Here is a 22,933-nt window from a genome sequence, read left to right as displayed (position 1 = left end):
TGATTACTCACACAATATCATGGGTAGGACAACAACCGTAAAAGCAAGCAATGCATGCTACTTTTTGAACATAAAACATCACACTAGAATGTCAAAATTTATGGAATTCCTTGCTCGAACCGTCGCCTTGCTCGAATGCAGTCGCTCGAATTCTGGTAATCCTCGGTCCTTTGGTAGATGGAGCAGATTACCCATGGAAGCAGAGGCGAGGCTTAGTGTCGTAGCGCATTTGCAAGGAGCAAGGCAATGGATGAGAGAGATTGACCTAGCCATCCCTGAGTCCTAGTGGGAGGGACTTAGCGTATGGATGGACAGCAGATGGTTGGGCCAATTTACTCAAACTGGTGTCCCCTTGAGGATGATGATGTAGTGAGGCACCACGCAGCCCAATTTTTCCCATGTAGGACCTGGAGTCCTACTCTAAGCGCTCACTGAGAGAGACCCAGAGATGGATGGGAGTCTTGATGGGATTCACTGGCAGATGATCAGAGTGGTGGGACATTAGGGGAAGGAGTGGCACATTGACCCTCTAGTATCTCAGAGCAGGATGCCCCTAGATGGCACCTCTGGCTTTGGAAGGTAGTCCCTTGAGGGAGGTCTAGTGGGATCTGAGAGAGTGGCTATGGCCCCCCAGGAGCGGCCTTGCTGAGCAAGTGGACAAGGTGCCCTTCTTTTCCTACACCACACGGATTGACAGGAGGCTTCAGATGGACTCTTCGATGTGGACCCCTTCGAGGGAGAGGCATTGGGTGGCCCAGAGATTGCCCCGAGACGCATCCGTTCCAGGTTTTGGACGTGGTTATGATCCAAATATATCCTATATTTGTGCATGGCAGAAGCATTTTTGATAACATTTTTTCTTTCTAGGAAGCTTCAGAGTGGGCCATGTAGAGTGGCCAGAATCTTGCCATTCTACTTTTGGATTTTGAGAAAGCTTATGACAGAGTAGATTGGGGTTTTTTGGAGGGCACCCTTCTACGCTTTGGCTTTACTGATGCTTGGATCAGAGGTGTTTCCTCTTTGTACAGATCAGCCCACGGCCAAGTACATATTGGTAGGGTAAGGGGTGAGAGATTTCAGATTTCGAGATCAGTCCGTCAGGGATGCCCCCTTGCTCCTTTCCTTTTTTTGTTCGTGGCCGAAGCTATGAGTATCTATGTTAGATCTCAAGTTGACATCTTTGGGCTGAGACTTCCCATCAGAAGGGAAGAGGAGCTACTTGACAGTGAGTTGGCACATGACACAGCAGTTTACTTGGATGCCACTCCACAGACGCTCACTTCTGTCAAGACAGCATTGGATTTATTTTGCTTGGCGGCAGGGGCGCAGATAAATTGGCATAAATCCAATGGCTTTTGGATCAGTGATGAGGACACTCCAGTTTGGGGGCTTGACATAGGATTCACAGGGGTGAGCCTATCATGTATTTGGGCTGCCAGGTCGCTTGGATATTTCTACCACGCAGCAGTTTGCTCCCGTTTTGGAGAGCATCAGAAGGAAGCTTCTTTTTTGGAGCTCAGCCAAGCTGGATCTTGCCTCTAGAGTTGTGGTGGTCAACCAGGTCCTCTTGGCCACGGCCTGGTTTGTTTGTTCATGCTGGTGCCCTTCTAGGGACTGCATCATTCAGCTCAGAAGACCGATCAGAAACTTTCTCTGGAGTGGGCTTGATGGCACAGCAGATGCCTTAGCCAAGGTGGCTTGGGAGACCCTCATCCTCCCTACACAGGAAGGGGGTCTCAATATTATTGATCCAGATTTACACTGTAGAGCTTTACTTTGCAAGATGGTGGTGCGGGGACTTATGCCAGGGCAGGAACCGTGGAAGGACTTTCTTATCAGCAGCATATAGAGGTGCACACCTTCTTCAGGAGGAGACTGGATGAGCAGTGTTAGGTGGATCTTCACCACAGCACACCTCAGATCACCTTCGTCCCCTCTCATGGTTGCCATTCTGAAAGCTTGGGCCAGTTTCAGAAGCACTCTTTGGAGGATTCCTCCTTCCTCTCGGGAAGAGATTGATAGGCAACCCATCATGTGGAATGACAGTATTTTAGATGATCATGGCAGACCACTGGGTGCCTCACTCTACATGCAGTGGTCCAGGTGGGAGAGGGGACCTGCATCTTCTATGGGGTCTTGGAAAGCTTTCCGCAAGCTTCGAGAGGAGACCAAATCAAGGTTGAAAGTGCAGGGAGGATCTTGTAGATTGAGGCAGCCCTCCCAGAGGTTTGGGTAGACACAGATAATATGGCACTCACTTCCTCCACTTGGGCAGGTACTTTTTCGAGAGGCGGTGTTCCGCTTCAGGTTTTGGCCTTTCGAGATGCACAGGAGGATGCTTTGTTTTTAGTGTCCAGGATGGTGGTAGATTGCTTAGGTCCACAGAGGACATCTTGCTTGAGTATGCTTTTCAGCCTATCAGGGTTGTAGGTCTTTTGGTGCAGGGATCGAATTCAGAGTGGTTGGAGACCTTTCAGAGTTTCTCATTGGGAGACTTTTGATATCACTGCGGATCTGCAGAGGTGCTTCTGGAGGAGACTCTGGAAATCCCACAGGAATAGAAAGATCACTATCTTCTTTTGGCTTTCTATCCATGGTGGGATTGCAGTGAACCTTTGGATGTCCAAGTTCGGAGCCGACCCTACTGGCCCTCGATGCCTTTCTACTTCAGAGACTATTCAGCATTGCTTATGGGATTGCAGACAGGCGAGGATGATTTGGATGGGGGTAGCCAGGATTTTCAGTCACTTTGCCCACTCCCCATTTTTTATGACATGGGGCTCAGTGGCTTGGCTTTCTCTTACGGGACCTCAGGTTTTCTATGAGAGAGTTGACTCCTCTCGGGCCATTTTGGTTCAACGTCATCGGACTGAGTCCTGTTCGTTGGATGTGGTACCACACCTTCCTTTTACAACTGTACATGCCTTTGTGGATACTTCTTGGGAGATTCTAGCGAGCATAGCATCTTGGCATATCTGGAGAGCCAGATGCACAGAGGCTTTGGAGGGTACTCAGGTTCATCCCTCGCACACATTGGCTAGTATCTGGACAGACACCGTACATACTTTGATGGCCGTATGGACGGGTATGCAGGGAGACTCCCGTGCAGCCTTAGCTAGGAGGGCTTCTTTCTTCAGGGAATGGAAGGATTCTCCTTTCTTCTCTGAGACTACTACAGGGTTGAGGTGGCACTTTCAGCCTCAGCCTTGGTTTTTTTCCACCTCACTCTAAGGGGGTTTTTCAATTTATCCTTATGATTTCATGATGTATTCCGCTTTGAGCTTGCTCTCGCGGGTTTTTTCTCTTACTTAATAGAAGTCTTTTTCTTGGAAAAAAAAAAAAAAGATATCCTACTTCTTCTGGGTGGCCACCCACGGAGGCTTTCCCATCGGCCTGTGGTTGGAGCGGATGCGGGTGGAGAGGCAGTGTCATTGTTGCTCTGCTGGTTTTCTGAAGATGATCCCACACTGCCTCTGAGCTGTCGTAGTGCAACGAGGATCTGGATGGTGGGAGCCCTCAGGATCATGACCTGTATGCAGAGTCTTTAGAGAGACTACACTTGGGGGATGGTAGCCTGGTTGACTGAGGGAGGACATGTGTTCAAGATTGATGAGATCTCCCCAGCTTACCGGATACAAGGTCAAAGCATTTAGAGGATTGAGCTCCATGAGGCGGTCCCTCCTGATAGCCTCGTTCCTCCTCCTCCAGATGACAGCGTATGGGAGGTAGTAGCCAGTATCATTGCGTGGAACATTTGGGTTGCTCACTGCTGCAGTCTAGTGATGGGTGAGCATCCGGTTCCTCGGCTGCCCTGGTCGCCATCTAGCAGGATATCGTCTACACCTTCGCTCCACTTGGGAGCGTGGGACTCCAGGCTCCAGGGTGACAGTCGCGAGGCATGCTCGTTTCTACAAGGCTTGGCCTGCAGGAGTTTTTTACATTTTCACTCCGTGAGGGATTTGCTAGTTGTATAGTCCCCTCACCTGGATGTTAGCCCTAGTACCAAAGATCCCCTAGGTAGTGAGCTGGGTTTCTTTGGAATAGGCCGTTTTTTCTTTCAACCTTTTCCTAGTTTTTTCCATACTCAACACCTTTGGGGCTGCTGTTTTGTATGAAGTTTTTCAAGCATTAATAGAAGGTTCTTTTCTTTGGGGAAAACAAAACAGAGTGGTAGCTTCTTCATATTCACATCCACCTAGCTTAAGAGACCGGTAAGGAATTTTATATGGAGTTACAATGCAAGGCTTGCTCTGCAACATGGTTGTGAGGGGTCCTATGCATGGGCAGCAGGAGCCCTGGAAGGATTTTGTCATTCGTAGCATACAGTCCAGCACACCATCACTAGGAGGAGACTAGATGTATAGAATCATATGGATCTTTACATCAATCCATCTTAGATCTCCTTCTTCCCCTCTTATGACTGCTATCCTAAAAGCTTGGGCCAGCTTTAGAAGTACTCTTCGGATGGTTTTCCCTTCCACTCGGCGAAGAGATAGATAGGCAGCCCGTCATGTGGAATGATATTATATTGGATGAGCATGGCAAACCACTTGGTGTTTCTCACTACATGTAGTGCTCCAGTTGCGAGAGGGGGCCTACTTCCAGTGTGGGATCTTGGAAAGCTTTTAAAAAGCTTCCACAAGACAGGGTATCTCAAATGGTTAGTCATCTCAGTGGGAGTGCAGAGAGAACTAAGCAAATCAATGCAGCGTTGCAAGTGGATTGGGTGGAGACATATGGCATGCCTATTACTTGTTTCACTTGGATCTCCATGTTAACTAGTACATACATTCCACTTTAGGTTATTGCAGTTTGACATGCACATGAGGATGCCCTGGTTTTTTATGTGCATTCAGGAGGTAAGCTGTCCAGAATCACATATGACATCTTGCTAGAGAGAGCATTTCAGCTTGTTAGCATTGTGGGTTATAGTGGTATATGATCCTGAGCCACTACTCATTTCCATAGAATCATGGAGGTTATGGATTTATGGAGGTGTCTCCATAAAGTTATTGCAGTGGTACCCAGAAGCGTGGGAGTGGATTGATGAAGGGCACCGAGAGAAGAGCCTCCCCTTTTTTCATTTTACTGTCAGTGATGCGAGGAGATTTGAGCTCAACTGTGGAGGTTGGAGGCCCTCGAGAGCTCTTCATTGGGATTATTTTCATATTTCTATTTATCTACAAAAAATTTTTTGGAGGAGACTCTAGAAATGCCATAGGAATAGAAAAATCACTCTCTTCTTTTTCTTTTCTTTTTAAAAAATAAAAGAGTGATATATTCCATTCAAAACAAATCATACAACAGGTGGGAGAGAAAGTACTCTATCCCTAGCCTCAACAATGTGGCAAAAAAGCCATGGTGGTGGACTAAAATGCCACGACATCCCAAAAGGGGTCAAATGAAAAAACAAGGAGCAGTCCCATGTCCTCATGAAGGATATAAGTCTCCCACGAGCTGCCAAAGAGGTTCCTGTACACCGCTCCCACTGACTCCTGAGAGTGAAGATAATCTCCGCCCAAATGGAAGCGAGAGTGTCAGCCTCCGTGCATAAATGGCCCCCAAGGACAAAAGAACATCGCGAACACCATATCCACCATAGGGTAATGCTGGAAATGACGTCCCAGGCTGACCCTGCAGCTGAAGTAGGCAGGGAATCCTGAGCTGGTACAGGTACCAAAAGCAAATCCTGTGGCTCCATGATGTTGGCCTCTGTGGGACCCCGTCTCTGGCGACGCTGCATGAAGAAACCGTGGTCTCCTGGCTTCGACTCAAAGAGAGTAAAGGCTCCAGATCCTCTCCCCCAAAGGGCAGCTCCCCATGTCATGAGAAAAGACTCGGATGTAACATATGAGAACAACCTGAAGATATCTGTCCAGACCACTCTAGAGCTGGGGCAGCTCCATAAACAATGCTTGCTAGATTCCTCTACAAGCTGACAACGCATACACAAGGAGGATCTACCCATCTGCTGAAGCCAAGTACCCACAGGTATGCCTCTATGTATAGTGAGCCAAAGAAAGTAGGAGACTTTCCTAGCTCTACTGATGCCCCAAAAGTGAGTCCAGTAGCGCAGCAAGAGCTCTGCAGTAAGTCCCTGTGCGCGCCAATGCTGGGAGGTAGATGGTAGGTGATGAGAGTCTCTCTGCTGAAGCCTATAACCTGCCCTCGTCAAGTACTGAAAAAAGGAAAGAGGGCGATCGCCTGCCACCGGAGCAGGCCATGCCCCAGTCACAAGCTCCGCAAGAGGTCGACCCTGAAAAATCCAAAGTCTCCATCTAATATCCTCTGCAATGGTCAACCTGGAAGGATCTGTGGCCCATTCCTTACCCAGGCAACCAATGACCCTGACTCTTTGCCAAAAGAGCTCCTGCCGATCTAGGGGCTGAGTGGGATACAATCTGTGAGAGTCGTGCGCCTCAAAATAGATAAACGGTGCTGGTCCTAAACGAACTCCGATGCATAGCTCAGCCTCACTAAAACAACCTGACCAAGTAGAGATGGGGTGAACATAGGCAGGATCTGTGAGTATATCCCTCCACTGCTGAGGAATAGCTCTCATGATCAGTAATCCGGTAGCAGCAATCTGTCGAAGTGGCCCGTGTCTATCTCTGATCACCTCCTCTGACATCTCCACACCTCCCCTGAACCAATCTCCAACTATCACAACCCCCTGAGCATGCCAACTGGCCAAGGGAGTCCTAAGTTCTGTACCAAGGGAAGATCCTTGATACCGAACCAGGAGGTTATGGTAAAGTGGCTGTCGGGCAATTTCCTCTCTGGAGGAGGGAACTGTTCTGATGAGGTGCTGTCGAAAAAGATCCCAGATCTGAATAAGCCTTTTTACCAGAGGTGAGGAAGGCTGAGAATGCTGGTCCGCCAGGAAGATCCAACTGACTCTACCTGCCCACTGGCCTGCTGCTCCGGGGGTGCACTGATGAATCCCATGTAGTAGAAAGTGCTTCCATGGCTGATCTCCTGGAGTCAAACCTCTAACAAGAAGTTTGACTAAAAGGGCTCTGCTCTGCATCTCTGGATCAAGAACCCAAAGTCCTCCCTGTGAGGAGGGTAAAGTGATAGTATCCCATGAAACTCTGGCCCTAGTGTCCTCAGAACCATCACCACCACTCCACAGAAAGTTTCGAAGCAATCTCCTCACCTGGCGAATCGAGTCAGCATGAAAGCACCAACATGACGCGACGTACCACATAATTGCAAGTAGAAACTGGTTGAGTACCAATGCTCTTCCGGCCAAAGAAAGTCTAGCCGTACTCCAGTAGGCTAACTTCCTCCGAATACTCTCAAGAACTGGGGCAAATTGTTGCGTCGGGGACACCTCAATGCCAACTTGGAAGCCTAGATATCTCGTGGAGGTGCCTCTGGGTATCCACACAAAGCCTCTGTCTCCTCCCCATGCTGGGGTATCCTGCTGAGCTCCAGTCCAGATGCCTTTTGATTTGTTCCAATTGACAAGTCCCCCTGAGGCTAGGCAGAACTTGTCAATTGAGTCTGCAGCAGTAGCAAAACTATATGCATCTCCTCTGACTATCAGTGCTGTGTCGTCAGCAAACTCAGTGTCCAGAAGCTCCTACTCCTGCCGGATAGGCAGATGAAGGCCCAAAGTGCCATGACTAGTAGCTTGCATAAAGTATCCCATAGCCTGCGCTATGAAAAGGAAAAGGTAAGGTGCAAGCGGACATCCTTGTCGTACTGATCTGGATAGCTGAAAAGCCGGTCCTCTGTCTCCACAGACCACCATCCTGCTAGAAGAGTGAGAGTAAAGTGAGGAGACCCAAGAAATCCAGCTATCACTAAAGCCTAGCCTCCTCATAGTGCCCTCCAAGAAACCCCTGTCATAAGCCTTCTCAAAATCGAGAAGAAGAACTGCAATCTCCTACTGACTCTCCTGTGCCCAGTGAGTGGCCTCCCAAAAGGTGAAGATGTTAAGTTTTTCTGCATCTCTGCAGAAATCTGAAAAGTCTCCCAATGAGGAGCTCTAGAGGGGCTCCAACCTCTACAACTGAGCTAGAATCTCTTGGCATTTTTAACTGTGTAATGAAAGAAGGGGATGCTCTTCTCTCAATGTCCTACATCTATCCACTCCCATTCCCCTGGATCCCACTGCAAGGATCTAATAGGGGAACCTCCATACAACCAAAGCCTCCAAGATCCAATAGCCAGGAGAATGGGTTCTGGATGAAGATACCACTGTGAGTCTCTACCCATCTCCATGTATCCTGCAATCCTGACAGGCTGAAAAGGAGCCTCCAAAAGAATGTCCTCTGAAGATCTGTGGAGTCTGCCTCCTGCATGAACCTGAAAGACGAGTACGATGGGATATCTCAAGGTGTATGCCTCAGGCACACCTTATGTTTCTATGTGTGAGTGCTAGAGGCACAGTTAGGTGGTGGAGAGCCACATAGGATGATTGAGAGAATCTAGGAGCAGATTGAGGAGATGATTGTGGAGCTCTGAAGTCATCAGTGATGTCAGTGAGCATGTATGAGGTGCCTACTTAAGGACCTCACTCTTCTTCATTCCATAATGCAAGTATTCTGAGTTTGTGTCCATTCTTTGCTTTCCTTTCAGCTTACCAACATGGTATCAGAGCCCTTTGATCCCCCTTGAGCCCATTTTTGCCACATCATCATCTTCTTCTTCTCCATTTTCCTCCTTCTTCCCAAAATCTTTGAGAGCTTGGTTCTCTGCCTACAAACGACCATTGCCCAAACCCTCTGAGCTGGAAACTCCTCTAGTATGGGTGAACTTCCACTTGCAAGCAATTGAGAAAAAAACGTCTCTGTTGGCTGCCATTCTCCAAACAGCGAATTTCTTCTATTGCTCAATACTCCCTGCCTTCTCCGCCATTGCCTGAGCCCTCTTAGGAGTAGATGGGCGACCTCAAGACAAAGATTTTGAGCCATTTTTCAGCTCATTTGGTTCAGTAACGAGGGAGAAATCGTCAAAACTCAGGTTCAGCCTGTAGCAACTCCCCCGGGCAAAAGTGCACACCATTTCGTCCAACCTCTGTGCTGGACCCTCTCTGGTATATGAGCTTTCTTTTGCTTCAGAAAGCCCTCTTTTCCTTGCTTTGAAGAGTGAGCTACAAGCCCTCCAAGTTCAGCCTTTTAGTTTTGACAGTTTTGGACAAGTTTTTGAAGATGATGCTACATAAAATGCTACTCTAGCATTTCTGGTTTTTTGAAACTTTCAATAACTTCAGTACAAGTGTGGCTTCAGTTTTGTTTTGAATTGTTAGACCTGGTTTTGATTGGAAAGTATTCATTTTAGCCACTTCTACGAAGCATGTAAGAAGAAGCATCATTGATTGAATATTGGTCACTAGTCTTTGCTACATCAAGTGCTCATATTTTGGAAGTCTTTCAGTTATTTTTTGCCTTATAAGAGAGATAGACACTGCCCAATATCTGGGTTAGACCCTCTCGTGGCTACCCTATTGAATCTAGAGAAGTTCAATGGAAAGGGCTTCCACACATGGCAGATGAAGGTGAAATTTGCATTGATGAGGGAGAACTTATGGGGACTTGTCAAACCGACTCCTACCGCTTCTTCTACGGCCTCCAATGCTAGAGAATCCTCAACTCCGACACGACCGGCAAGGGATCCAGCTAGAGAAGAAAAAGCATATGGTATCATTGCTCTTGCTTTAGGAGATGATTATATTCACCATATCTCTGACTTGGAGTCTCTTTCAGAAGCTTGGCAGAAGCTTGACATGATTTTTGGTGCTAGCTCTCACATCTCTAAACAATCACTTAAAATCTCTTTCTTTGAATTGAAGATGGCTAGTGGTACTACTTTAGCACCTCATGTCAACTATATGCGGAGTCTTATGACTCAATTAGCTTCTCTCAATTCTCCTATTACTCCAGATGATGCTATGGCAGTGTTACTTAAGAGTATGCCTGAAGACTATGATCACATAGTTACCACTTTGAAAAATCTTCCTAATCCTAATCTTAAAGGTATTATCTCTCCTCTCCAAGAAGAAGAAAGGCATATGGAGCTCAGGAAAGGCAATGACACTGTTTATGCTGTAAAAGTCCAGAAGGGCAAGTATATCCCTTGCAATCACTGTGGAAAGACAAATCACCTTTCAAAGGACTGCTTCAAAATTAATCCATGCAAGCACTGTGGCAAGAACAACCATAATGAGAAGTTTTGCAGAGCCAAAGCAAAGACAAAAAATGCAAATCTACTTTCAGTTGATGAGCCTCCACAAGATGAGGCATCCTTTGAAGATTATGCATCTCTATGTATGCTCCAGATCTCTCTTTTTATGTCAAGGTACTCAGCCTGGATAGTCCTCCAAAATGAATGAAATAAATTATTGTGTTTTGTGTGTTTTGTAAACACCTCTGGTCACCTTATGATGTAGGCCATGTGTATGTTTTGCTCCATGGTACCTCCTGCAGACATTGTGTGCATGTACATGTAGGGGAGATAACCATTGGAAGGTCTTTTTGTATCCCTTTTGTTTACCTTACACCCAAGGGAACCCTTGCTAGCATGAGAACCTAGCCATAGAATTATCCTTGACCACCATGAGATGGCATGAGAAACTATGAGACTAGATGTATCCTTGACATAGCCTGAGGCATTCCCTTGAGGGGGGGTTTGATGGGATATCTCAAGGTGTATGCCTCAGGCACACCTTATGTTTCTATGTGTGAGTGCTAGAGGCACAGTTAGGTGCCCACAAGCACAGTTAGGTGGTGGAGAGCCACATAGGATGATTGAGAGAATCTAGGAGCAGATCGAGGAGATGATTGTGGAGCTCTGAAGTCATCAGTGATGTCAGTGAGCATGTATGAGGTGCCTACTTAAGGACCTCACTCTTCTTCATTCCATAATGCAAGTATTCTGAGTTTGTGTCCATTCTTTGCTTTCCTTTCAGCTTACCAATAGAGTATTCTCATGTGCATCCTGCAAGGCTATAACCTGTAGAGGGATACCTATCCTCGAAAAAGCCCCCAACTAGATGGACTCCAAAATAGGCAAATGGTCTGTATCCATCCACTCCACTAGTATAGCTGCATCTATCTACTGCATCGTGGCTGCACTTCTTCTGAGGTGACTAACTGAAGGAGCTCTCTAATCCTCTAGAAGCATCCTGAAAGCTTTGCAAGTACCCACCGTGGACGCAGGTCCCAACTCCCATCTAGATCATTGCATATAGTGTGACATGCCCAATGATCTGCCATGCTCATCTAGTATGCAATCATTCCACATGACGGGCTGCCTGTCACTTTCTTCACGAGAGGAGGGTGGAACTCTCCGACGAGTACTTCTGAAGCTGTCCCAAGATTTTAGAATGGCAGCCATGAGAGTGGAGGTAGGAGATCTGAGACGGGCTGACATAAAGATTCATCTAGGGCTATCCATCAAATCTCCTCCTCGAGAAGGTGTGCATGTCTGAATACTGCGTAAGAAAAAATCCTTCCCTGGATCCTAACCAAGCATCAAACCTCTGACCACCATCTTTCAGAGCAAGGCTCTACACTGCAAGTCTGGATCAATAATATTGAGACCCCCTTCCTCAGTGGGTAGAATAAGAGTCTCCCAAGCCACCTTGGCTATCACATCTAAAGTGCCGTCTAATCCACTCCACAAAAAATTCCTGATAGGTCTCTTGAGCTGAGTGATACTGCTTGTAGATCGGCACCAACAAGAGCAAACACATGAAACACATTAAAAATCATCATCTCACTAAATACGGGATTGTATTTCAAATGGCTTCATTGACCTTATCTATTGTTGCACTAAGGACAATGTGGCAGATATCTTCACCAAAATCTTGTTAGCGCCTCTTTTCACACGTCATGGGATCAGAGACATTAAAACAATGTCAAGGGGGTTTGTAAAATGACATTGTTTCTTTTGTACTCCCATAGGTTGATGTGTCCATACATGGATGAATTTGTGCAACCATGGTACTTTAGGTACAACACGTACTTCAGAGATCATTCCAGAGTACCTCAACCATATCATTGAGGGAGGATTTGTAGTACACATACAATGATATGGCGGTGTAGGATAGACTAGGACTTAGTCTATTTTGGTGTGTAGTACTTGGGTACTATATATATCAAGTACTTGTACTTCATTTTCATTGAGCATTCTATTGGAGTTTCTGTGTGACCACTTATTGCTCACTTGTGTTCACAACCTTTCTCCATTTGTTCCTTCATTGTGGCTTTCTATTCATGGTGGGATTACGTTATGGAGATCTAGGTTAGGGACTGATCCTACCTGTCCTTTTTGCCTTTATGTTGTGGAGGCAATCCAGCATTGCTTATGGGATTGTAGACAGGCCAGGATTATGATTGCTAGGATTTTCAGCTCTTTTGCTCTATCCCCCTTCTTCACGACTTGGGGCTCAGTTTCTTGGCTGTCTCTTTCGGGGCCTTATGTATTTTTTAAACAGACATGACTCTCGTCTCGGACCCTAGGGATCAGACGACACTTGGTTGAGTCATGTTCTCTAGATAACATTCATGTCTTACCCTTCAAGGCTATTCATGCCTCAGGAGACTCTTCCTTCGAGATATTAGCAAGCAAGCAAGTGTCCCATATTTGGAGATCTAGATGCACAGAGGCTTTGGATGGATCCTAGGTCCACCCCTCCCACACTTTGGCCAGTATATGGACGGGCACTATACATACACTAAGTCTGTTGCAGGGTCGAGATGACACTATCAGTCTCAACCTTGGCTGTTTTCCACCTCTTTCTTGGGAGTGTTTTTTCTCATGCATTGCATGATGTATTTCCACTTTGACCTTGCTCTTGCGGGTTTTTATTATACTTAATGTAAGTCATTTTTTGGCCCAAAAAAACTATGATGGGGAGAGATGGCAGCAGACAAGGGAACAAAAGGGGAAGAAACAATGATAGTAGTGAGGGGATAGATGACAAGCAGTGAAGGGGAGGTGAAAAGAGAAACAGAGAGGAAGAAATGGAAAACTTCACAACTCACAAACAAGCTCAGCATGGGAGCAAAAAAGTTTTGAGGATACCTGAGGAAAGAAGAATCCAGGCAGCCAAAAGCATTTGGGTTGTCCATTATTGATCCATGATCTCATAAATCCAATTCTCCTATGGAAATCCATGACCCAAGATGACAGTGGCTTGAGTGATGGGTAAGAAACTGCTGTCCATAGTGCTGGGACTTGATTGCTTAGGAAGCTTTGGAACATGTTCTCCAATTCTGATGACATAACAACAAGCCCCTTGATAGCTCGTTGAAGTTCTCTCAAAGTTAATCTCATCACATTCAGTAGCCTGTTGAATCGATCGCACTCCTGCATGAAAACCAATCACATTTTTGAAGAGCATACCAGTCCAGTTGTGTTATTAATGTTATCTATTACAGTCCTACACTTACAAGTCAGATAACTTTTGGGTGTGTACTGTTCCCATTCTTGAAAAAGAAACTAAATTATAATTCCTATCTACTGATATCTGTATATTTTTAAATCTTTCATTATATTTTGAGAAGTTATATTAATGACTAAACTAGCAGTGCAAAAAGGACGGAGACAGACAGCAGGAACACAAAGTAGAAAACTCCAACTTTGAATGTATATCATATACAACAAAAGTACATTGTAGCAGCATAATCAAAGCATACAAGTTTACTATAAATATAGCCTTATTTACAAATATTTGGCTTCCTCAAACTCTATTTACATCAAACAACTATAGTTACATCAAATTCAAGGAACCAAATGTTCCTCCCTTTCAAGACTATCCCATAAACATCATTGTTTGGGGACCTTTATATTTTTCAAGAAATATAGATACAAAGATATATTTTCCACAATAGAGGATACCAAGTCCAATCATCGGTATGGGGACTATACAAAGTGGTCATTGAGTGGTGGGATTGGGTCAACAACTCCCGTGCCACTACCAATTCACTATCCAGATGAATAGGGGCTATGATGAATTCTATGGAGCTTGCATGCTAGATATCACTGCCTCCCCCCCCTACTCTTTCTTTATCCTCTTTATATCCTCCTTCCTCCTCATCCTAGCCTTTCCTAGCAGCATTTTTTGGTTGGATGGAGCTTTTATGTGTTTGATTCAACCTTCACACCTCGATTGACGATGGCTCAGCCTTCAACCAATCCTTGCCCGCTTCCATTGGCCGCAAAAACCATCACTTTCTCAAAAGACGAGCTGCCGCAGCTTAGAAAAGATACAGAGCAGGAAAGCTCGACATCGCTCTTTGCTCTCATCCATGGGTCCCACCCTTCCAGGTTACAGGCCAGGGACTACTGGATGCTTGCTTTACTTGGAGACCTCGCAGGGCACCTCACTGATGTTCGTCTGCTTGGTCGAGGTTTCTTTCAGGTTGTAGGCCAGTCCTTTGGTATTGAGCTCCAGGAGGATTTTCTTGACACCTTTCTCGTTGGGCTTTGACCCTGTGGAGTAGGATGGCTGGATGTTTTCACTCTTCCTTAGATTCTCAGCCTCTTTCACGTGTACCATCGACTCTTATCTTCCATTGGAGCGGCTTTCGGGATGGTCACCAAGATCCCCCCCCCTTCCTGGGATGCCTTCTTTGGTAGTAGAGGCAATCAGATCAGACGGGGTACCACGTGTTAGGGTAGTTGTCTATGACCCTAACCTTACGGATAACCACATCATGCTCCAGCGTCTAGATGGCTCATTCTTCAAGCAGAGAGTTGTTTATTGGGAGACATGATTAGTATAGGATCTACAGGACCCTTGGGGCATTTTTCTAGAGATTGCACCACCTCGGTTGGACCTACTTCACGATCTACTACACGTCCTACCACTTCTCGTGCTGCTAGACCTTTTCACTTCTGGCCGTCAGCTTCTTGTCTTGGACCTTCTTTTGTAGCGCAAATAGGACCATCAGCACATCCTGTTCCAATAGTCCCACGTTGGGTGCCAGTCAGAGTTGTTGAGGTAGCTCCATCTCAAGGCTTCTCACGGTGCCACGGACCCTCCCTTATAGGCATGAGATATTAATGTCCTAGTTTCTTGTGCGGATGGGGTTGCTCATGTCCCTTCAGTTGCTCCTATGAAGGAGCTTCCATCTTTGGAGCAGCTCATTATTGACACTCGTGCCATAATCCATGATAGGGCTATGGAGGGTTCTCAAGTTCACCCTTCTCAGATCTTGGCCAGTACTTGGACAGATACGGTACACACTCTGATGGCCATATGGGCAACCATGCAAGGATCCTCTCGAGCAGCCTCCTCCAGGAGAGTTACTTTTCTCAGGGATTGGAGAGACTCTCCCTTTCTTGTTGAGACTTCTATAGGGTTGAGTTGGCATTTTCTGCCTCAGCCTTGGTTTCTTTCTACCTCATTCTTCTGAGGCATTCTTTATTACATGCTTAGCATGTTGTATTTCCGCACAGAGCTTGCTTACTTTTAATAGAAGTCTCTTTTTTGCCCAAAAAAAAAGAAGAAGTGTGTACTAGGTGTCTAGGGGTTGTTTTATAGTCTAGTGAGTCCTAGACATGCCACGTGTCATATTGGGACTTATCCCATATATACTGTGGCTTTCTAGAGTCTAGTGTCACACTATATAGTGTTGTACTTGTCTTGAGTCTTTTGATATTAGTCAACATCAAGCTATCTACATGTGAGTATTTTGGTTATCATTACCTCTAGCACCTGTTCTTTCATTTTCCTTTCCATTTCGCTTTCTATTATGCTTTCCACATTTCCATTCCGTTCCTAGCTAGCTACTAGATCTCTTCAATCCTTATAGCATGCATACCGCAGATCTGTGCTACATCTCAGGAGCCCTTTGATCTCAATCTTACTCAGGGTAGAAGTGGTGACAGGACTATACATGGGAAGTAGGCACTCTTAGTTCACTCGGCCCCCCACAGCTTATCCCTCCTACAGCCCTCCATTCTCGTGCCTACTCGCCGACCACATATTAGCTACTCCGCACCCAGCACTTTCGACGTCACGTGTACTAGTGCTGCTACGTAGGTCGACTCGATTCCAAGGTACCTCTTTGAGGGTGGTCTCTTGCCTGAGTCTATGGAGTGTCCTCTTGTGCATGAGAATGATATGATGTCCATTTATCTTGCTTCATCATCTGGACAATCATTCTCCACTGTGGCATAGACACGTAGATAGGAGGAAGTTATAGGCGTTTGCTCATAGGAATGAAAAGGAAAAGGTCTCCTGTCAGCCTGAAAGAAGAGGACGTCGATGAGCTATTCACTATTCCTCTGCATGAGACCTTGGCGCGAAACAACCGCGCTACCAAAGCACCTATTGATTACATCGGGCTGGATCATCTAGTGAGTGTTGCAGCCTTGGAACCAGTGGAGCAGAAAGGCATGAAGGCCAGATTTGAATAGCTAGGCAATATTATCAATATGGCTGATTGCATGTCCTTAAATGACACATATGCTTGGGCTCAAAGGTCGTTGCATTTACATCAGCAAATCGTGGATGACACCTTTTTCTAGTTAGGGGCTACTGTTTTTAATGCAACAGGCCATACACAAATGCTCTTGTGCCAGAAGCAACATCTGAAACTCAAAATGGAAAAAGAAGCACGAGTTCAAGGGAGCAACAATACAACGAACAGCTCCAGGGCAAGGAGAGAGAGTATAACACGGAGATGGACAGGTCTCTGTAGCACCATCTTAGGAAAGGGATGAACAATGACATATGATATGTTTCAGCAGGAGGGTTTTGTATATAGTTGGCTTGTTTGCCTCCTCATTGTGGCATCTCTTGTTAGCATGTTGGTTTCTCTGTTGGTTTTGGTATTGGGTTAATTTGGTTCCATTTTCAGCTCAAGCAATTTGTACATAGTCCGCCTTCTCTAGGTGTTTTTCTTGGATTTCAGCACACTTTTATAATAAATGAGGTCTTTCTGTAGGCCAATGGCTTCTGTAAAGCAGTTTGATCAACAAATTTTTGTAACCAGTGGTTTAATGAAGTTTTCGGCAGGTTTTCTTTCAACTCCGCTCTTGTAAAACACAATGGATCTGGATTTTGGAAGTTTGGTGACTCTGATATGTTTTCTATAGAACTTTTTGCTTCACCTATGACGATTCCTGTATTTAGCAAAGGCATTCTTCCTGCACATCTTTGTGTGGTACAAGTCCAACACTTGCTCCTCGGCCTCGACAGGGGGGTGGTACAGGTCGAACACCTGCTCCTCGATCTCCACATGGCGGTCCTCCTCAGGATGGTGGTATAGCTCCTACTCGCCAGAGTGCTCCTCCACTTAGCGCTCCTTTGATACCGCCACCTTCTACCTTAGGTGCCTCTCGACCTTCTACCTCAAGGGCACCTGACGCATACCAATGGGTTCCGTTTGGGTTTAGGTTCATGTGCAGATTCCTCCTTCAGGCCACAAGGATACACTAGTGGACTCTGCTTCACCTCGAGCTGCCCCTCCAGTCATACCTCACACAATCCGAGACGCTTCAGCTCTACGACCTCCTCCCCGATTGTAGCTTCTCCCCTAGAACCAGCGGTGCCAAACACTCTCCTCAAGGCAGTAGAGGTCTCTGCGGCTGGGCAGACACAGGATCGAGAGCAGTCCTCACTTCCTCCCTTGGATAGGGGAAGGGGAGGGTTTACATTATTGATCCTCTTCCCTCAGAAGGGATCCTTCGCACTCCAGTGTCTGGCCTGATTCACAAGAACTCATTTTCAGCTCTGGCAGATGCTTCAGATCTCCCAGAGGAGGAGTTTGTGCCCTCTACTTTTGGTGAGCTAGTCATTGGGTTTCCTGTTGACAGGGCTTCTTTGTCAAGTGGCAGGTTTCTTTCCCCTGTTGATTTTCCGCCACTTGGTTCCATTCCTTGCTCCTCAAGTAAGAGGTTTTCCCCTGTTGAGGGGTTTGTTTCCGCTACTAGGTCGGGTAAGGTATTCCACTCTACATCCTCCCATCGATGAGGATTATTAGCTAGAACATAGAGGGCCTAGGTGACGTCCCACATCGCTGCCGTAGATAGCTGATCCGGGATCAGCTTCATCCAGGTGTTACTGGGGGTTTCATTGATATCTCATTTATTCAGGAGCACAAACTGGATTCTAGAGATTGTGCTAAGTCAGGCAAGTTGCTTTCTGGCCATACATTTTGGTCGCCTACCTTGGGTACTAGGGGGGGCACTTCTATTTCAGTTTCGCAGTCGGTTCTCCCCTTAGTTGTTGGACACGGAGTCATTATTCCCTCTAGGGCTCAGTGGATTATTCTCTTGATTGGAGGGCGTAAGGTTGGTTTCCTTAACCTGTATGCCTCCAACATTAGAGGGAAACGTGTCATTATGTGGAAGGATTTGCTCTCCTGGGCCCCCTTTGCGGATTCATGGGTGATTGGAGGTGAATTTAACATGGTTGAGTTACCGTCAGACAAAAAAGGGGTTAGAGAAGGAGGACTTCACTCTTTGGAGAGAGCAGCTTGGGATGCCTTCCTTTTTCACTACTGTGGCAGAGATACTTGGTTGGACGATGCCTTTCTTATTCAGCCACATTCCCTCTTGTTCTCTTGGTCGAACAGGAGGCAGCAGATGCCTATTCACGCATGCATTGACATATTCTATGTAGATGATTGGGCACTAGATAGAGGTGGATTGGTATGCATTACTGCTGGGGTTTCCACTTCAGACGACTGTCCTGTTGTGCTGGCTATCTCAGAGCCTCACTTGAGAGGCCGATCTACCAGCATTAGGATTCTAGATGCCTTGTACATAGAGGAGGACCTTACAAAGGCAGCTCTACAGATATGGGTTTCTCATGTTTAGGGTGGGCAGCCATATTCATCACATGTAGCTGCTACCCTTTCTGGTATTAGCGACTTCTACCACTCAGTTGCTTGTACCAGGAGACGAGATATTCTTAGACGTGAGATTGGTGTTCGCCACAGCAGTTAACAACTTTACAGAGGGAAGAGCAAAAACGGCCTTCAGATGCTTGGATTCAGGAGCACCTTGCTACAGCAAGGGCTCATCAGTAGATATTGCTTGATCAAAGAGCAGAGTATGCCTTTCATGCACGGGAGTCCTTCTGGATTTAGATGGGTGGCAGAGTCAATAAATACTTTTTCTCTACTCTTGGCCCTAGAAATAGTAGCGAGAGTGTATCCCAGCTTATTGACTCATATGGGGTTTTACACATAGATCCAAATGATGTCATGCGCATAGCTTCCGATTTTTATGCCGCCCTTCTTACTGCAGATCTTGACACACGGGATGGAGAGGATGCTAGACAGGTTATTTGGCAAAGCATCCCCTTGTTGGTGAAACTGGATATGCATGTTTTGCTTGATGCACCTTTCACCAACACAGAGTTCAGGACTGCACTTTCAGCCCTTCACAAGGGCAAGTGCCCAGGTTTGGATGGCCTCACCCCTTCTTTTTTCATTGCATTTTGGGATATGATTGGAGACTACATTACATCAGCCCTGCAGGGCATTTGGGACTCTGGCGAGATGCCTGGGACGCTCACAGAGGGTCTCATCCACCTATCCCGAAAGGAGGTTGCTGAAATTTAGTATCCCAGTAGAGGCCTATCACACTTTTGGGGACATGTTACAAGATTATGGCCAAGGAAATCAGCCTCCGATTGCAGCCCCTTCTCCCAGATCTTATTCATGACACTCAGACGGGATTTGTGCATGGTAGAAGCATTTTTTATAACATTTTCTCTTTTTGGGAAGCTTCAGAGTGGGCCATGCAGAGTGGCCAGAATCTAGCCATTCTACTCTTGGATTTTGACAAAGCTTATGACAGAGTAGATTGGGGTTTTTTGGAGGGCACCCTTCTACGTTTTGGCTTTACTGATGCTTGGATCAGAGGTGTTTCCTCTTTGTACAGATCAGCCCACAGCCAGGTAGTTATTGGTGGGGTAATGTTATGCTCTAGCCGAGATAGCATGACCTCGGAAAGATCAGTGGGCATTTTCTCTTAGATGATCGACTTCTGTAATATTTCATGCGCGTAAATAAAATGGTCAAGGGAAGTAACTGCCAAGGTCCTAGGTGAGGGTGTATTGGCATCGACTAGGTGGTTATGAGTGTTCAGGCCTAGGTGCACCTAAATGTGTGAGAATGCCAAGGGGCAAATGTTTTAATTGTGCCCCAAGAGAGGGGTAAATGGTGTACCAAGCTAATTGTCTAAAATGATGACATGTGGTAGGAGGGAACCATCTAGGGAGTTGTGGGCTTGTGGATATGCATGAAACGAAATTGAATTACGTATCTTTGTGTGCATGCAATCCATGAGAGTGGCTGGGAGGAAATACGGATGCCAGCGCCTGTGAATTAGCCCGTGAATCGACAGAAGAGTGAGATCAGGAAAGTGAATGTATCATTTGGTATCAGAGCATGCAAGCTGAACGAGGGGATTGCGTATGAAGAGAGCGCAGAGGTAGCATGGATGACGAGCTATCTACGTGAACCCGTTGGTTTACGGTTAGCTTAGAGCCAGGGAATGGTGGCGCGTGAGACTGAAGTTATGGGCAGGCCCTTCGATGCGATAAGCGGTGCTGGGTGAAACACCTGTGAAATCAGCGGGTAAGGCTGGCGATGGACATTGACGGGCTCTGACGGGCTCTTGGCGACGACAGCCTCTTGGCTGTTTTAGGTGGATCTGTCGTGCGAGCTTGCGTTTGGAGAGCCACCGCTCGGTGTGGCGGGACCTTCTCAAAGGTTAGTACCTATGTTGTTAAGTGTGTCTGTTACTAAGTTAGTAAACGGTGCACCCGATAACATCTTTTCAAAGCCCGCAGCAACGGGGTATACAGTTTTCGATGAGCCCGAGTTGATTAAAATGAAAGGGCAAGTAGCCAATCATGATGTGATTGTGTTGTTTGACTCACCGTCAACACACAATGTAATTAACTCGAAGCTTATTAAGAGGCTCAAGTTAAAAACTAGTCCGTCTGACGCCATAAAACAAGCTGTGGTCACAGGACCGGTGTTAAAAATAGTTGATCCCCAGAAACCGTTGTTCCTTGAAACCGATGCAAGTGGCATTGCGGTAGGAGCAGTTCTTCTCCAAGAGGGAAGGCCAGTAGCCTTTGAAAGCAAGAAGCTTTCTCCCTCTCAACGAAATTGGCCAACTCATGAATTAGAGTTGTATGCTGTTGTCAATGCTTTGAAAACATGGAGACATTATTTGTATGGATTAGAATTTTATGTGGATGTTGATCATGATACTCTGAAACATTTTTGTAAACAACTTGACTTGAGAGGCCGCCAAGCTAGGTGGGCAGAACTCATGCTGGAGTTTAACTTGACGATTCGGTACCGAAGAGGGAAGGATAATAAAGTTGCTGATGCATTGTCACGCATTATGCATAACATGAGTTTCACGGTGTGAGAGAGTGCCCTAATGGCCGAGATTAGAGAAACTCAAAAGGTGGACGAGTTCGTCCAGAGCCTATGGCCTAAGGCTCATGTGTTAAAACCCAGGGAAAAGGATGACTTGGCATCCAGAAAAGGCCAAACATATGCAAGATATGCCATAAGGGATGGTATGCCTGCTGCCCTCCGTCCTGCACCCCTCTCCCCTCCCTCCCAGCCCTTCCCTTCCCCTCCCTCCTCCTCTCCCTGCCAACCCCTCCACCCGGGCTGCTGCCCCCTCCCCACTGCTGCCCCTCCCTCTCTCGCTGCTGTCCCCCCCCTGTTGCCTCTCCCGCTCCCCTCCCTCCCTCTCTTGCTGCCTAGCTCTCCCTCCCTACCTCTGCTACCCTGCCCTCCCTACTCCGCTCCCTCTCTCCCTACCCCGCTCCCTCTCTCCCTTCCCCACTAGCTCTCCCTCCCTACCCCGCACCTCTCCCTCCCTACCCCGCTCCATTCCCCTCTCCCTTGCTACTCCCCTCGCCTCTCCCTACCCCCTGCTTCCCTTCCCTCCTTACCCCCTGCTCCTCCTACCCCACTCCCCCTACCTGCCCCCCTGCTGCCCTCTCCCCTCCTCTCCCTACCCCCCCATTGCCTTCTCTCCTCCTCTCCCTACCCCTCCTGCTGCCCCTCCTTCCTATCCCCCTTCTCCCTCTATCCCCTGCTCCCCCTACCCCACCTCCCTTCCCCTCCCCTGCCCCTTCCTTCTGCCCCTCCCTCTGCCCCTTTCTCTGCCTCTACATCACCACCTCCCTCCCTCCCCCCCCTCCCCCCTCTTCAACCCCTAACGGGACAAGAGAGAGATTTTCTCTCTTTGGCAGCAGGTTGTCAGACGGACAGAGCCTCTTCGTGTTCGTATCGGCCATTCCACCTTGATTGATGAATGGGTTCCCATTCAGCCAATCCTCGACCACTTCCACCGGCCGCAAAAACAATTACCTTTTCCAAAGACGAGCTTCAGTAGCTCAAGACCAGGAGTATGCCACCTCACTCTTTGCTTGCATCCACGGTTCCCACCCCTCCAAGCTACAAGCTAGGGATTGGATGCTTTCGGCTTTACCTGGAGACCTCGCAGGACACCTCACCGATGTTCGTCTGCTCGAACGAGGGTTCTTCCAGGTGGTATTTGATTCTCCAAAGTCACCAGGTTCAGTACTGAGGGCTAGTCCTTTGGCATTGAGCAGGAGGATATTTTTGACACCCTCCACTTTGGGTTTCGATCCAGGAGAGGAAGATAGCAGGGTTACCTAACTTTTCATCAGGATCCCCGGCCTTCCTCAGGTCTACCATCGACTCTTACCATCCATAGGAGCTACTTTTGGGTTGGTCATAGAGATCCCCCCCTCCCAGGCATGCCCTCTTCAGCAGCAGAGGCTGTTAGATCGGATGGGGTGCCACGAGTTAGGGTCATCGTCTTTGACCCTGATATTACATATGATCACATTATGCTTCAGCAACCAGATGGTTCCTTCTTTCAACAGAGAGTTGAGATTGCTGGGAGACAAGATCAGTGCAGGATTTGTAGGACCTTTGGGCACCGGATTGCCCAA

General features: G+C 47.0%; 1 protein-coding gene across 1 annotated transcript in view; it reads right to left on the bottom strand.

The window, feature by feature from the left end:
* Positions 1-22,933, bottom strand: part of LOC147898637 (uncharacterized) — a 510,556-nt gene that overhangs the window by 58,176 nt on the left and 429,447 nt on the right. Inside the window, exon 21 of the mRNA XM_087379736.1 lies at positions 13,039-13,323. Within this exon, the coding sequence (XP_087235862.1) occupies positions 13,039-13,323 (285 nt within the window). The remainder of the gene's footprint in view (positions 1-13,038; positions 13,324-22,933) is intronic.

This window comes from Dipteris shenzhenensis, chromosome 9, assembly GCF_047967505.1.
Source record: "Dipteris shenzhenensis isolate YYH24624 ecotype China chromosome 9, Dip_SZ_1.0, whole genome shotgun sequence".
Lineage (NCBI taxonomy): Eukaryota > Viridiplantae > Streptophyta > Polypodiopsida > Gleicheniales > Dipteridaceae > Dipteris > Dipteris shenzhenensis.
This window is presented reverse-complemented; position numbering and strand designations above follow the sequence as displayed.